Genomic DNA, 16665 nt, shown 5'->3' with positions numbered 1-16665 from the left:
TCCCATGACATCAACAAGGACAGGCTACTTATGTACCATAATTTCATTATTTACTTACTCATCTCTCTAGACCCCCAGAAGCTCTTGAGAACAAACCCACCCCCCCCTTTTTCTTTCTTTTTTAACAATTTTTGTATTTTCAGGAACTAGCACAAAGTTGATACATTCATCCATTCCCATATTTATAAAATACGTACTATATACGGAGGTCTATTCTAGGTTTTAAGGATACAATGACAAATAAGGCACAATCCTGACCCTTATTCTGCTCAGAGGTTGACAGATATAGAGAAACAAACAGGAAACTTCAGTAAACTACCCTGATGGGATACAGTAGGATTTGGGGCGCTGTGCAGCTTACGGGAACGGCACAGAGGTTAAGGAAGCCTTTCTGGAGGAAGTGGCCTCTCTTCAAGAATGAGGAGGAGATACACAGTTGTTCAATGAATGCCTGTTCCCCTCACCCCTTGTCCTTCAGGGGACAAAATTAAAGGACTGACTGAGGCCCTAAAAGCTAGGGGAAGAAAGCTGAAGGCAGATCACCCCTGCTGATCTGGGGAGGCAGCTGGAGGTTGTGAGGAGGCTCCTCCATGTGGCAGCTGTTTCATCACAGCCACAAAGTTCCTCCAAAGTCAACATGGGCAGGGGACAAAGGTTCTCAAACCAGGCTCTTGCCCTGCTCCCCAAATTGAAAACGAAGTTGAATGACAGGCTTTTCTCAAGTTTTTCTCCTATTAATCCAACTCCCTCAGACCTCTGCTGCCTCTTACATACCTAGATCAGAATCTAGTAATTGACTGGGCATAACTATATTTGGCTAAGTGTAGTCATAAACTCACATATTAACTATGTACTATATACACTGAGGTCTGTTCTAGGTTTTGGGACACAACGATAAGTAAGGTATAATCCTGACCCTTATTATACTCTGAGTTCGAGAGATACAAACAATTCAACAGGAAATTTCAATCAACTATCCTGATGGGCTACAGCAGGAATCAGGGTGCTGTGCAGCACATGGGAATGGTGCAGGGGTTAGGGAAGCCTTCCTGGAGGAAATGGCCTCTACGGAAGAGTGAGCTTAACTATACTTCAATAACATACTTAGCTATTTTGAATCTAATACGTTGAGATTTTACTATAATCTGTAAAAATCATACTGACATCATGTGCTTGGCCCCCTCAACACATCTGAGGACTACTGGACTGAGAAAGCAGCAGTTTTGATTGGAATCCTGGCTGTGTTACCCCAAGTCTGTGAACTTGGGCAAGTTACTTAATCTTTCTGCCCTCAGTTTCTTTACCTGCAGGAAAGGAAATTGACAGATTTATCTCGCAAAATTGTTCAGTGAAGAGTAAGTGAGGTGCAAGAAAAGATTAAATAATGCAGCAGGGATTAAAACTTTCTTTTCTATATTCCTCTCCTTTCCCAATTAAGTCTGCATGTTTTTTTCATGCAATGACCTTTTCAATGCTGCTCTGAATTTTCACCCATGCGCAGACATTGGACAAGGTCTGCATGGTATGACTTACCAAAACCCCACATCTGCCCTCTAAGTTTGGGTCCCCCAGAAGCAGATTCTGAAGCTCTGACTTCAAGTAGTTTATTTGGGAAGTGATGCCAGGAAGCACTAGAAAGAGTGGAGAAGACAGAGGTGGAAGGGAGGAAAGCCAACCTGGAGTAGGCTAATAAGCAGATTACCCCATGGGCAACTGGGGTTCAAATCTTCTGGGGACTCCAGTAAACCATCTAGAAACTATCCCAGAGCTGTCTCATCCAAGGGCACGAGTGCTGGGGTATTAATCCATCAATTGCTGTTGGTCACTATTTGGGGACTCCCCAGTATTCCTGCCCAGAGAAAGCCCTCAGGCACGAAAGCTCATCTACATGTAGGCAAGAGCTTTGGCATGTAAGGGAATGGTGGGCTTCAAGGAGCTATAGACAGGGCACCAACAAATTATGGCTGGGGAAAGGAAATTAGAAAATCTTGCTATGAAGTACAGGGCAGGAGAAATAAATTAACAAACTTGGTGCTTTCTATTAGGAAGACATAAGAAATCAGGACCAATTAAAAAAGCAATAGCAGCTAGGTAATTAAAGTGCTAAAGGAAAATCTGGCATAGTGATCAATGCAGAGGTCAGTAGACCTAACCCATGAAGAACTGCATGTGAGACTCCAAAGTTTGGAGGACTTTGTGTTGCAACTTCCATCTTCACCTTCCCAACTCCTCCAGATTTCAGCTTCAATGGCACCTGCTCAAAGAAGCATTCCCATCTAGGATACCACCACAGGCCCCGTGCCCAGATTTGCACATCCATTACCTAACACAATCCCTGGCACATAACAGGACACTACAAATATTTGCTAAATGTATTTATTAGCCCTATTCATACAAATGATGAATATGCTAATTCTCTATTAGTGTGATTGGTTAACCTTTATTAACCAATTAACGACTATGTGCACAGCACTGTTGGCCTATGGAGGGGATGAAGCTGAAGACAAAAACCCAGAGCAGATGGGAATGTCCTCTATCAGTATAGCTGTAGTCTCTGGGAGATGGGGGCTGGGGCTTCAAGAGAACATGCAACTATGACAAAAGACACAAGGTCACACAATCAGCAAGTGGCAGGGGGGGAATTAAAACTCAGGTCTGACTTCAAATCATGCCCTTTCCATCCTAGTAGGTTCTAACATTCTATGCTCTCCTCTGTTGTGAGTACAAATTTTGAAAAGGTGAGAATTAAACCCGACTTGATATGGAAAAAGAAATCAATCAGGGCTAGGAAGTAGAAGAGGAGAGAGAAAATAAAACAAAGATGATATCAATGGGTTCACCACCAAATGGAAGGAGCAAGGGCCTAGAAAACGGACATACTTAGCTAGCAGCCAAGTACCCAGTGCTCTGACTCAGCTGACCACAGAATGACACTAATCCTAGGGGCCCTGGGTGGGGGTGCCACAGCCTGATATGGGCTGCTGTCCCAGCAGACGAGGCAGAAGTTTGTCTTTAATAGCTGCTCTAGTAACAGGCATCCAGGCTGTGATATGCTTAATCTAATTTTCCTTGCCATATTTAATTCTCAAAACATTAGCCATCTGTTTCCTGAATTCATGATGACAAGGCTGCCTGGTCTGTTTGCGGAGAGCGGAAGGAAAAATCCAGAGGTCTTTTCTCCACTTGTCTCTGCTAAATCCAGCAAGGCTGCAGCTGCATACCAGCCCCACATTAAAAGATATAATTACTGAGCCCAAGGTCTCCAGTCTTCAATGACATGGACAGCAGTTAAATGTACTTCAGGGCCAGGAAAAAGCAAAAACTGGGCCAAACCAGCAAACCTGCTACAATCACCCTCACCTACCACTGTTTCCAATTATTTCTCAGGTGCAAACCCAGCCTCCCACTTCTGTAACCTTATCACCTCCCAGGCTTCCTGAAATTCTCTGGGAAGAGGGCCTTGTTGGAGAGTTTTCTGTGCATTCCATCTTTGCAGTGTAGGTAACTCATCTCACTTGACATATTTATTTCTCAGAACATCACTCCACTCCACTCAGATTCAAGCTGAAAATTCAAAGTAATCCTAATCATAATCAAACTTTTGACTTAAAAAATTGATGATCTTTAAGCATAATCAAATTATACTTGTAGAAATGTGCACTAAGGATCTGGTACTCATACTTGTTTTTGTGTGTGTGTGCATTATCTTCAGGGAGTTGGGGGTGCTCACCTCATGATTGCTTTTCCTGGCTTGTTTTAAGTAGCAATACCCCATGCTTTCTTTCTGGGGAACAACAAACAGATTGTGCCATCCCAGATGAGTTCTCCTTCCTCTTCCCACAAACCATAAAGAATACATTTGAGACCATGCTAGCTTTGGGTGTTTTTGTTTTTTTGGCTAAGGTGGGCAAAACTGAAAAAACAAAACACAGCCAAACTTAACAAGGATTCCCCCATGTACCCTTTCAGTTCCACAACCTTTTATTTCTATGAAAGACTTGCTCAACCCTGAGGTGTAGGGTGTGTAATGAAGAAACAACAGGAGCTGGGATTTGGAAAAAATATGCAACAGTGTATAAGCGCTATGAGGTAGGGTCTCTTGCCTGTTATGTTCAGTGTTGTAGTCCCAATCCCTAGAATGGTGCTCAAGAAATATTTGCTTAATGGATGAATGAAAGGAAGCTATGGAACAAAGAAAGATGACTGGTGAAGATCCCATGAAGGCTCTTCCAGTGCTGACTTTAGTAACTGTAGACTGAGACTCACATAGGTCATGAAATCAATTTAGTGAGCTTGACTAGCATATATGTACATATATTTTAAAGAATGAACTAGAACAGAATAGAAAATATCTCAGTAAGGGGAAATATAGTTTCGTAAAACTGCTGTTTCAGATACATACCCAGGATTGCAATGTAAAATATGTTTCTTATTGGTTAAAAAAAAGTTGGAGAAAAATGCTTGCCTATGGGTATTAAGACACAGATTCCCAGGCTCAGGCCAGGACTTCCCGGATCAGAATCTCAGGAATTTTGCACTTTGAACAAGTTCCCGTGGGGATTCTGACATACACTAAATTTTAGTATCTCTAGTCTGACAACCACTCTAGAGTCTGGAATTTCAAGCATTTAAGAGTCATGGAAGAGCTGATCAACAAATTAGTTCAACTCCATTTTCATGGCTATCACCTGTTTAAAGGGTGGGGTGGGGGACAAGCATTTCATGACCATAAATAAAATGCAATTGTCCCCTTTCTGCCTGTTACTGACCTCATTGCTGGGCCATTTCCTCCCCAATTCTTTCCATACACTCACTCCAAGGGCCAATCAGACCTGTTCTAGTACAGGTTGGCCACAGAGCTTTCATCTTCCAAGATAAACAGATGAAGAGGATTTAGTTGCCAGATGTAAGGCTGGACTGGAGCCTACAGGGAGAAACTGCTTAGCAAAGAACAAAAACTCGCAGCCCAGAACCAGTCATCAGATATCTATGTACAGCAGGTGTGGCCTATTCTACCCTAATCCTGGCAAAGCCAGTAGCCACCTGTCCTGACAACTGCAGACAAAACTCCTTGGAATGACAATCCGGCTCCATTGGAGGCCCAGGCTTCCAAAGGCCCATTGGGAATCCTCTATAGCAGCTGTCCCTCATCCTGCATCACTGAGTTCACCCTTCCCCACTCTATACCAATTAAGCAACCTCTGTTGCATGTAAGTCCACATACATTGGTTTCCCTCTGGGCCTCTCCTTAGGTAACAAACATAAGAGCCACCATTCTTTCTCTCTCACTTCAGATATATACCTTTGAACTCAGCTTTAACAATCAAGACACTGATTACACCATTTTCAGATCCCTCTCTTTCCCCAGAACCTTCTTTTTTGCTGAGTGGAAGGAGGAAAATCTTCCACATCCACCTGAATGGGAATCACCGCAGGAGGCCTCTGCCTCTGGGACACTTTGGGTCATTTGTGCACAGGATTCCCCTGGCCCCCTACAGCACTCACTGCCTAAGCTACTCATCTGCCGCTAATCTATGAGTCTCCATGTATTGCTGTGTGTGAACTGCTCTTATGTTTTATTGTATTTTCTCCTGAACTTGACTTGCAAATTCCTGGGAGATAGCAAAGACTCCGGAAACTTCTGTCTTGTTCCCACAGTGCCTTGCTTAAAAAAAAAAATCTTTTTCACTTGTGGAAGGGCATTTGGCAATCACACTCTATGCCAAAAGCTATTGGCACTGGACAAGTTAATAAAAATCTGTTCATCTTAGCAGGAAGCATCTTTCACCACATTTGGTTGGTCAAGCACCAAATTGTTAGGGCTACATTCTAGACACAAAAAATGGCAGTGAACATTAAATTTTGAAGAAAAAAAAATTTACACTAACAGGGTCAGACTAACAGTATTAAAAACAAAAGATAAAAGTCCACTAGCCTCCAAAATTGGTGTCAGGAATTTTGTTGTCTTATTCATTGTTATGTGTCAGTGGCATGCTAAGGGTTTTACGTCACTCTCATTTAATCTTCACGACGACCTATGAAGTGGGTATTATTACAGCACTCCATTTCACAGATAAAGGAACTAAGGCACAGAAAGCTCAAATAACTTTCCAAGGCTGATAAATGCAAGAATGAGGATTCAAACCCAGAACTGACTTCACTACGACCCTCTACTGCTTCTCTAATTAATCCAACTCCTGATATATATTCCCAAACCATAAATTGGGCAAAGTTCTCTTTCCTAAAGGCTGTAAACAAATGTGTTTTTTTTTTTTTTTAATTAAAAAAGTGGAATGCATCACGAATCTGCATGTCATCCTGCGCAGGGGCCATGCTAATCTTCTCTGTATTCCAGTTTTAGTATATGTGTTGCCAAAGCAAGCAAGCAAGCAACCAACCAACTAAACCACCAATCTATCAACCCTTCTGCAAAAGAAACCAGATGGGAGAATTTATGAATACACTTAATTACCTTGGGTCTGCAAGACTTCGTCTTTAAATCTTTTATCTGTTTCTTCTTCGCCATCATCCCCCACCTGATTTCAGTTTAGACTCTGATCACCTCTTCTACAGATGACTTCAACAGCCTCCTAAATTCTGTTGACTTTAATGTCGGAATATATCTGGAATCTGACCACCCTCACCTCCAACAAGACTCCAAACTTTGGCCAGGTGTGGTGGTTCATTCCTGTAATCCCAGCACTTTGGGAGGCCAAGGCTGGAGGATCGCTGAGTCTAGGAGTTTGAGACCCGCCTGGCCAAGATGGTGAGACCCACCCCCCCAACTCTACAAAAAACAAAACAATTGCTGGGCGTGGTGGTGCATGCCTGTAGTCTCAGTTACTTAGGAGGCTGAGGCAGGAGAATCTCTCAAATCCAGGTGAAGACAGTGAGCCAAGAGAATGCCACTGCACTCCAGCCTGGGCGACAGAGCAAGACTCTGTCTTGAAAATATGAAATTTAACAAAGACCCTAAGTTTCTACCCTTGACACCCCTACAGTTGAGTCTCAACACATCAGTGTGTCCTTTTTAGAAGGTTAAATCAGGTCCCATCACAACTCTGCTCAACATGAGATCTGCTCCAGCCTGATCTCTCCCAACTCTCTCCTTTGCTCATTCTACTCTTAGAATATGGCTTCCCTGTTCCTGGAACAAATGTGTCACATTTATGCACCAGGGTCTTTGCATTGGCTATTCCTTCTGCTTGGAGCTCTTTTCTCCAAGATATCTGCATGGCACACTCCCCTGCCTCCTTTATGTCTTTGCTTAAAGGTCACTGTCCAGTTGAGGCTTTCCCTCAATACCTGGTTTAAAAGTGCACTCTATCTTCCCACCCCAGGACCTGCATTCCCTCTTGGCTTGTTCTATTTTTGTTTTTAGCCATAGCACTTATCACCTTCTAACATACTATATCAAATAGTTATTGTGTTTATTGTATTCTCTCACTAGAATGGATGCTCCCTGAGAGCAGAAATGTTTATGTTGTGCCCACTGCTGTATCTCCAGCACCTGGAACACTGCCTAGCACATGGTATGTGCTCAGCAAATATTTGCTGCATTACTGTTTTAAATAGCTTACTAGTTAGAAAACCTGATAACCCCAGGTCAATGCCCTATTTACCCTATGGCTTTTGCATACTCCAGGGTTCTGGTTCACTCTGGGAGGCACTCATTCACCTGCTTGAGAAACTAGGGGATGGGCAGCTATTAAGGAGGGAAGAAATAGCTTTTCAGTCAATCCATTCTAGTTCTGGGGGATAGATCTGGGGAGAAGAAGGTTGGAATTATGAATCCGCTCTCATAGTTCAGGCAAGAGACGATAAGAACTTGAGAAATAGTTACCAGAGAAGAGGGAAAGACGCAATGAATGAGTGGATGTTGGGGGGCGGTGGGAATCGGACTGACTCTCAGGTTTTTGGGTTGGGTGATTAAACAGATAGTGTCAGCAGTAATGCAGACAGAACACACCAGAGAAGATAATATGGGAGTGGGAGTGGGCCTGGGGAGATAAAGTCTCCCCCACTTAGGTGAACGTTCACTTCAGCAGTCCACTGATAAATAACTTCAGTGATTAAGGCAAAAAGCTCACTCAGGGGTACAAAGCAAAAGAATCCTACAAGAAGACCATTGCTTTATGTTTCTATTAATTGGCGGCACCGATCTGGCCTTTAGGAAGACAGATTCTCTTCTAAGGAAAAAGGCAGGAATATCTTCTCATGGGTTAAAATTTTCAAGGTGATTATGCACCAGAACACACGCACACACACACACACACACACACACATATATATATATATACACACATACATACACACACACATATATACCTACCAAGATTCCTGCATACTTGACGACTTGCCCTATTGTGTTGAAAAAATAGCTTCAGAATTAGGCAATCTTAAAAGGAACCCATGGTAAAGATCCCTGAACAAAGGTTTCCCAACAACATAGCTAAATCCACCCTTTGCATAACTTACATTTTTACCCTCATATCCTTACCTGGAAAGTTCTCTCGATTTAGCTTAGGCCTGCGGACAATCACAAAGTCTTTTTCACTCCCTTTGCTCTTCAGCCGTTTCCGTGGGGGGCTCTCCGGGTGGCCCAGGTTTGAGAACAGTTCCTGGGGGATGTTCTCACTGTCGGGCTCCTCTTTCTCCAGGGCGGAGACCCCCATGCCTGACAGCAGTTCAGAAGTCTTGCTGGAATCCCATCCCCACGTGAAGCTGGTGGCAACGTTGCTACTCAGGTCTGGAATCTCCTGGAGGTGCTTCCTGCAGAAGTGCATAATACCCCCGGTTCCTTTCGAAAACACACCCATAAATAATTCCAAGTAAGGCATTAAAGAAGCTGCAGTTTATGCATTGTGGAAAACCTTCACAGCAGCTAACAGAATCGCATTTTTTTACGTGCCCGCGGAGAGTTACCAAGAAAATGAAGAAATGAAAAGAACAAATCGAGAAGGCTTTTTGACTTACGATCCTGCAGAAGGCCTCAAGAATTTCTCCCAGCGGAGTGAACAGACAAGGAGAGAGACAGGGCAATTATACACTGATTGAAAACGGTGGCAGAAAAGCCCAATTAGGGAAGCCAAATAAAACCGCACGCTGATCCCTGCACTAAGGCATTCATCCATTCACACTTTCCCCAAGAAGGGGCTAAGCAACCATTCACTTAACAGCATTACTAACAATATTAGCCAGTAGCGATATTCGCGGCCTAAAAGAATTATTAAGAAGGTCCATTCATGCTCTTCCCCTTTTTGCAATCCGTTTACCTGTGCATAGCGTCCGCAGGCTCGGGAGTTTAAAATACGTGCATTAATTGCAGAGCTGCTCGCCTCCCGGATTCCCGATTTGGCGCGCGGCGGCTCCGAGCGTGCCGCTCGGACCCCCAGGAGCCAGAGCCGCTAAGTCTAGCAACGTTCCATCCCCACCGCGCGCGCAAGACTCTACAGCCCGCTTTGCTTCGCGGCCGCACTCTGAGGCCCCACGGCCTGCTGGGAATTGTAGTTTCCGTCCCGTTTCGTAGTCCGACGGGCTCTCCCTTACTTCCTTCCCTTGCAGCTTTACCCGCCTTCCAGATACCCACAACCCCCCGCGGGAGCGGGACTGGTCGACCCATGGGGTAGGCGGGGAGGCGGAAGCGGGCGGTGCTACGGCTGACTGGGAAATGTCAGCAGCTGGACTGTGGACGGATTTTCCTTTCCCGGGAGCCGGCAGGCCTTCTGGTGATCGCCAGCGCTGTCGTCTCTGAGCGTGGATCCCAGAACCTGAAGAGCTGTGACGGCCGCCGTTTCCCGGTCCCATCCAGACGCTGTCTGGCGAGATCGGACAGTGAGCCTAAGGCGGAACGCGTGAGGCGCTTTTGAGTGTGGGGTCCAGGGCCGAGCGCAGGCGGAAAGAGAGGGGACCCGGCAGACCCCAAGTGGCCGCCGCCGCGGGTCCCACGTCCCTAGCTGCTGAGTGGGGACGGTAGCCCAGCCCGCCGGCCAGGTGAGAGGCTGCGGGCGTCGCACCTGTTCGTCCTTTTGCCAGGAAGCTTCTTCCTCCGTTGAGGAGAAGGCGGCCCTTAGAATTGGATCTGTGGACAGGATCCTTCCTTTATCTGTAAAATACGCACAACAGCTAAACACGACTTGGAACGAAAGACAGTGGTTTAGTTTTAGGGTAGCCGGAGACCCCAGCGGGTCCTGTGTGGTGGGAAGGCTGCTCATGCCCTTGTAGCCTTGACAGGTCTCATAAATAGTAGCAGGGGAATAAATGAAAGGACTGTATTTTGCAACGGGCTTTACCCGTGCAACGCAGGGGGCCTCCAGCAAAGCCATTTGGTTGCTTGCTGTCGCTCAACTGACTACGTGTGTTTGCGTCGCCGCCTAAAAACAAGCTGCTTTAAGCCTATCTCTGCTGAGAAGAGTTTGGGGGCGGTTGGAGTAGAGAGCATGACATATTCCAGGTACAATGAGCATGCGAAATCCATTGCGCAAACTATACTGCAACTGTGACCCCGGGAAAACAGTGGAAGAGGGAAGGGGGATGAATTCTAAGGCTCATAAAAATGAAGATTTATAAAGTTCATAAGGAAGCATAACAGCTTCATCTCATATTAGAATATTCAGTGATGCTGTATGACACGCCCTCTGGTTTCCTTGAAAAAATGATTTGCTCTATAGTGAAAGTAAACTTCCCTTGCCCAGGTATATGCTTGTTCCTTAGCTTGGTCCTTAGCTTGAAAAGTAACTGCCTCTTGAGGAAGGAATTAATGAACTTTTAGCTTGTTCTTGAAAGGTGAGATTGGTGTAAAGAAGGGACTTGGTTTTGATTGGAACTAGGTGCAGAATACTAGGCTGAGCTGTTCATTAAACTAATGTTGTATGGAAAACATTTTAAAATGCAATATCCTGATGTTTTACAAAAAGTGACCTTTATGTTACTTTGGCTAAGGAGAAAGCATTTGCCTTCCTTTGAAGCTACATCCTTGCCCTTAAGATTGCAACTCGTAGGAGAAAATATTTTTGACACAAAAAATTATAATTTCCTTCAGGAAAGGGAACAAAACAGAGAGAGCCTGTAAGCTAATGGAGGAGAAAGAATAAACAAAAATATTTAAGATGCTATAATGAGAATAAACAGTTTTGAGATGTAAAATAATTGGGAGAGCCCACTTCAGACATATGTCTCATAGATAGGAATCGATGAGATGATTCTAAATTTAAAGATGAGAAATATCTTTGTTTAGTCTTGGTTTTACTAGGAGTTACCTGCGAAACTAGAATACTTGCAACATCTGAATTAGTGAACACAAGATCCTCTCTAGGACTTCAGGGAGAGCCTGTCAGTTTTGAAAATCAGTTTAATAGTTTGCCCCGGTAACAGAAATACTTCATCTTCCTAATATGGGAATAATTTTTTTTTGCATTCCTTCTAATCATGACTATTGCCTTAACATAATAAATGCAAGTTTAAATTGGTACATTAGATTCTTTTTAACATAAGGAATTGTATCCATTGAAGACGAGTGTAGTAGGTACATAGAGGTTGCTATCTGGTCATAAAGAACTGCATTGTAATTGCTACTGATGTATCTTGATTTTTCTGATTGATGTTATTTTTATTTTTATTTTTTGAGACGAAGTTTCACTCTTGTTGCTCAGGCTAGAGTGCAATGGTGCAACCTTGGCTCACCGCAACATCCGCCTCCCAGGTTCAAGCGATTCTCCTGTCTCAGCCTTCCTGAGTAGCTGGAATTACAGACATGCGCCACCACGCCCAGCTCATTTTGTATTTTTAGTGGAGAGGGGGTTTCTCCATGTTGGTCAGGCTGGTCTCGAACTCCCGACCTCAGATGATCCGCCCACCTCAGCCTCCCAAAGTGCTGGGATTACAGGCGTGAGCCACTGTGCCCAGCCATTTCTTACATCTCTTTAAAAGGAAGAAGACCCACCCTTCTTTGTTTATCCATCCTGCTGTCTAGATGATGATAGGATTCCTGAAGTTCCAGCATCTGTCCTGGAACATAAGGATTAAAGCCACCTGCTAAGGATGTAGACTAGAGAGAAGGGGCCTGGGCCTCTGATAATCTGATAACTTGCCATAACCACCTATCTCAAGACTTCTTTTACATGAGAAATAAATTCTGCATTGTGTAAGTCTCAGGTATATTGGACTTTTCTTTTTTTTTTTTTTGAGACGGAGTCTCGCTCTGTCGCCCAGGCTGGAGTGCAGTGGCCGGATCTCAGCTCACTGCAAGCTCCGTCTCCCGGGTTCACGCCATTCTCCTGCCTCAGCCTCCCGAGTAGCTGGGACTACAGGCGCCCGCCATCTCGCCCGGCTAGTTTTTTGTATTTTAGTAGAGACGGGGTTTCACTGTGTTAGCCAGGATGGTCTCGATCTCCTGACCTTGTGATCCGCCCGTCTCGGCCTCCCAAAGTGCTGGGATTACGGGCTTGAGCCACCGCGCCCGGCCCTATTGGACTTTTCTGTTACGTGTAGCCAAACTAATCATGAATAATTATTTCCAGAACTAATATTCTCTGTAGTGGTGGCAGCTACCTGTTTACATAGCCCTTATCACCCCCTATTTTTTTTTTTTTTAATTGCCTGTTTCTTCCCACTAGACCTTTTAAGGTCAGGGACTTTGCTTGGATTTTTGTATCCCCAGCCCCTTGAACAGAGCTCACCAAATAGTAGGGGTTCAGTAAATATTTGCTAAATGAATGAATGATGCTTGGAACTAAGTAGATCTTTAATTCATTGCAATTTAATGCTCTAAGATAGGCAGATAGGGGCAAGAACAAACGGATTCAAATTTACTCTATGTTTTCCACTTTTCCCATGTAGAGTACAGTCATATATTACCCTTAAATCAAGTTATGGTAGTATAATCTGTAAGGTAAAAAGTTTGTGTTAAATTCTGTATTAAACATGACTTAGCATTCTGTCTTGATATATCTAAAAGAAACGGGAGAATGTTGTAATTTGTTCCCTGTGAAGACTGAACAAAATAAATCATTAATTAGCAATTTAAATGCATTAAGGAACTGTGTCTAGATTAGAGAAGAGACATGTAATTATGATCCAGGCTCTGTAGTGAAGATGCCTCTCTTTGAGTCCCAGCTTTTCCATTCACCAGCTCTGTTAACTTGGACAAGTTACTTAACCTCTCTGTGCTGTTTTTTGTGTTAAGCAAGGAAATGAACAGCCCTTTCTTACGAGGTTGTGAGGTCTAATTTGATAAAGCATGATAGGTACTAGTGTTAATACAATGCTTAAAATTTCGTGAACACATGCTAAATGTTAGCTATTCATTGTTTTAAATTATTTTATTATTAGGAAGGACTTTACAGATTATTCTCTATCAAAATGTCTTGCAATTTATATATATGAAATCTTTAAGAATTCAGTAAAATTTTAGTTCTTTTTTCTTATATGCTTACATGATTACTACCTCTTCTCTTCATGCCTTGCAAAAGGTAAAGCAGTTGGTATGTATGCCACTGTCCTCAGGGGCTTGTCACATTTTGGAATCAGGTTACCTGGTTGGTTCGCCAACTCAGCTCTTAGGTACCTTTAAAAAATATTATGACGGTTTTTTTTTTTTTTTTCGAGTGGGAGTAATAGTCTCTTGCAGTAGTCTGTGTCCAAAACTGAACTATCTCATACCTGGAATCTTTAAATATGTGAATAACGATTATGTTTGGAAGATTTAAATTTTGATCGTTGGTAGAAATTTGTTGACTTAATCTTCACTTCTAATTCTGGTTCTTTTGATTTTTCATAATTAGGATTTTGAGTTGTCTCCTAGTTTTTATTATTTTGCACGTATCTGAGTAAAAATACAAATACGTGAAGTTAGATAAAATTTCCAGTTGGAACCTAATGATTCATCAGACTCAGATATTTAAGTTAACAGTATTTGAGTCTGATGAATCATTAGGTTCCGGTCAGAAATTTTTCATTCAGTTTCAGAATGTCTGGTTTTGACAAAATTGTTTTCAGTGTTTTGTTTGTGTTCTGATCACTTGGTACCCATTCTCTCTCTCTCTCAAAACATTTGGAATTCTTCAAACTACATAATTAGCTTAACCTCTAAAGTTCCATTAAAAGGTATTTGGCCTGAAAAACTATTATCAGCCATAAAGTACTCAGGAAACAGTACTTCAAGTCATTAACATTAACGTGCTAATTGTGAAACTATTATAAAGGCATTTGAAACTAATATTTAATAATATTTTGACGATTGGGAAAAGATTGAATTGGATTTTAAATGTTTAAGACTTTCAGAACTGGTATTTTGAAGGGTACGATATGCCCACACATCAGGCACTAAAATCTGGTAGTTTTAATGAATTGGCATTTTGATTTCGAGTATAATCAAGTTTTGCTACTGTGGTGCTTAATCATGTGGAACTAAATTTTTATTTGCCTCCCCATTTTAGTATCATCATCATCATCATCATTATCATCCCCTTTCTTCTCCTCCTTCCCTAAACCTTGCAACTCATCACTTGAATGTTGGTACAAGGTTAAAGATACGGACTTTAAAACTATTATTTTTTCAAGTTAGGAAAACACCAATTTTTATCTCCAATTTCATGGGATTACTGGTCCTAACCTGTGTCATAAGAAGGCAATATAGTTCAGCCTCAACAGAAATAGATGATATGGTAAACAGAATAATAAACCCCTAAGAATGGCTATGCTGTAATCTCTGGAACCAGTAAAAATGATGAAATTATTCAAACAGGCCCAGTGTAATCAGATGAGCCCAGAAAGACAGATTTCAAGCATGAGGAGAATCTGACAAGCCATTGCTGCTTCTAAAATATTCAGGACCACGGACACACACACACACACACACACACACGCAGAGAGAGAGAGAGAGAAGTGTGTGAGGAGATAGATATGTTAATTTGACGATGGTGATTATTTCACTGTGTATGTACAATATATCAAAACATCACTGTTGTGCATTTTAAATATATACAATTTTAAAAGATATGCAGAGCCACATGCAAAGACTGGGAAGAGGCCTCTAGAGCTAAGGTTAAGTGCCAGCTGTCAGCTTGCAGGGGAACAAGGATCTCAGTCCTATAACCATAAATAACTGAGCTTTGGCTTGGCTAGGTGGATCATGCCTGTAATCTCAGTGCTTTGGGAGACCAAAGTGAGAGGATCACTTGAGGCCAGGCATTTGAGTCCAGCCTGGGCAACATAGCAAGACCCTGTCTCTACAAAAAAAAAATTTACTTTTTAATTAGCCAGGCATGGTGGTGTGCACCTATAGTCCTAGCTATCTGGAAGCTGAGGTGGGACGATCAGTTGAGCCCAGGAGCTCAAGGTTATGTTGAGCCATGATCATGCCACTGCCCTCCAGCCTGGGCGACAGTGTGAGACCCTGCCAGTAGCCTGCCTGACTGAGATTGCAAACGTGCTGACACCTTGATTTTAAACTTGTGTGCCCCTAAGCAGAGAACTAAGTTGAACTATGCTGTGTTTGAACTTACGACCTATAGAAGCTATAAGATATTAATAAATGGATGTTGTTTAAAGTCACTAAGTTTGTAGTAATTTGTTACAACAGTGGTAGGATACTAACACGAAGGTATGTAACCAAATCATTTATTACTGGAATAAAGGACCCATAATTCTATTTATTCCTCTACAACCCTTTAAAGTGCTGACTATGAATCAGACTGAAAAATTGAGTACCATAGTAAAAACATTAATAGCTAGTGCAAGTTTTAAAACTGATTTTGTTGTTTGCTTATTATGCCCATAATCTTACCACCTGAAGACTGTTGATGTTTTCATATATTTCATTGTTACATTACTCTTTTTTATGTTTACATAAAAATATGTGCCAAATTTTCAATTGCTGTTAGGATAATTTTCTGATGTTATTAAATAATCTTAACAAACATAATTTCTTTTTTTTTTTAAATTATACCTTAAGTTTTAGGGTACATGTGCACAACGTGCAGGTTTGTTACATATGTATACTTGTGCCATGTTGGTGTGCTGCACCCATCAACTCGTCAGCACCCATCAACTCGTCATTTACATCAGGTATAACTCCCAATGCCATCCCTCCCCCCTCCCCCCTCCCCACGATAGGCCCCCATGTGTGATGTTCCCCTTCCCGTGTCCAAGTGATCTCATTGTTCAGTTCCCACCTATGAGTGAGAACATGCAGTGTTTGGTTTTCTGTTCTTGCGATAGTTTGCTGAGAGTGATGGTTTCCAGCTGCATCCATGTCCCTACAAAGGACACGAACTCATCCTTTTTTATGGCTGCGTAGTATTCCATGGTGTATATGTGCCACATTTTCTTAATCCAGTCTGTCACTGATGGACATTTGGATTGATTCCAAGTCTTAGCTATTGTGAATAGTGCCACAGTAAACATAGGTGAGCATGTGTCTTTATAGCAGCATGATTTATAATCCTTTGGGTATATACCCAGTAATGGGATGGCTGGGTTATATGGTATTTGTAGTTTTAGATCCTTGAGGAATCGCCATACTGTTTTCCACAATGGTTGAAATAGTCTATAATCCCACCAACAGTGTAAAACTGTTCCTATTTCTCCACATCCTCTCCAGCACCTGTTGTTCCCTGACTTTTTAATGATTGCCATTCTAACTGGTGTGAGATGGTATCTCATTGT

At 42.6% G+C, this 16665-nt stretch overlaps 2 protein-coding genes across 4 annotated transcripts in view; one reads left to right on the top strand and one right to left on the bottom strand.

The window, feature by feature from the left end:
• The window catches only part of SKP2 (S-phase kinase-associated protein 2, E3 ubiquitin protein ligase), a 31475-nt gene extending 21915 nt beyond the window's left edge, over positions 1 to 9560 (bottom strand). Inside the window, exons 1-2 of one of the 3 annotated variants that reach the window (XM_011944358.1) lie at positions 9276 to 9560; positions 8501 to 8772 (exon numbers count right to left, since the gene is read on the bottom strand). In XM_011944358.1, the coding sequence (XP_011799748.1) occupies positions 8501 to 8772; positions 9276 to 9283 (280 nt within the window). In that variant the 5' untranslated portion in view covers positions 9284 to 9560. Of the gene's footprint in view, positions 1 to 8500; positions 8787 to 9275 lie in introns of those variants that run through there. The other 2 variants (XM_011944359.1, XM_011944357.1) reach the window with 2 other exon arrangements.
• A 15-nt stretch (positions 9561 to 9575) lies between these two features.
• Positions 9576 to 16665, top strand: part of LMBRD2 (LMBR1 domain containing 2) — a 61958-nt gene continuing 54868 nt past the window's right edge. The window contains exon 1 of the mRNA XM_011944356.1: positions 9576 to 9993. The gene's annotated coding sequence lies outside the window, so the exon portion shown is untranslated. The remainder of the gene's footprint in view (positions 9994 to 16665) is intronic.

The sequence above is a fragment of the Colobus angolensis genome, unplaced genomic scaffold (assembly GCF_000951035.1).
Source record: "Colobus angolensis palliatus isolate OR3802 unplaced genomic scaffold, Cang.pa_1.0 Scaffold230, whole genome shotgun sequence".
Taxonomy (NCBI): Eukaryota; Metazoa; Chordata; class Mammalia; order Primates; family Cercopithecidae; genus Colobus; species Colobus angolensis.
This window is presented reverse-complemented; position numbering and strand designations above follow the sequence as displayed.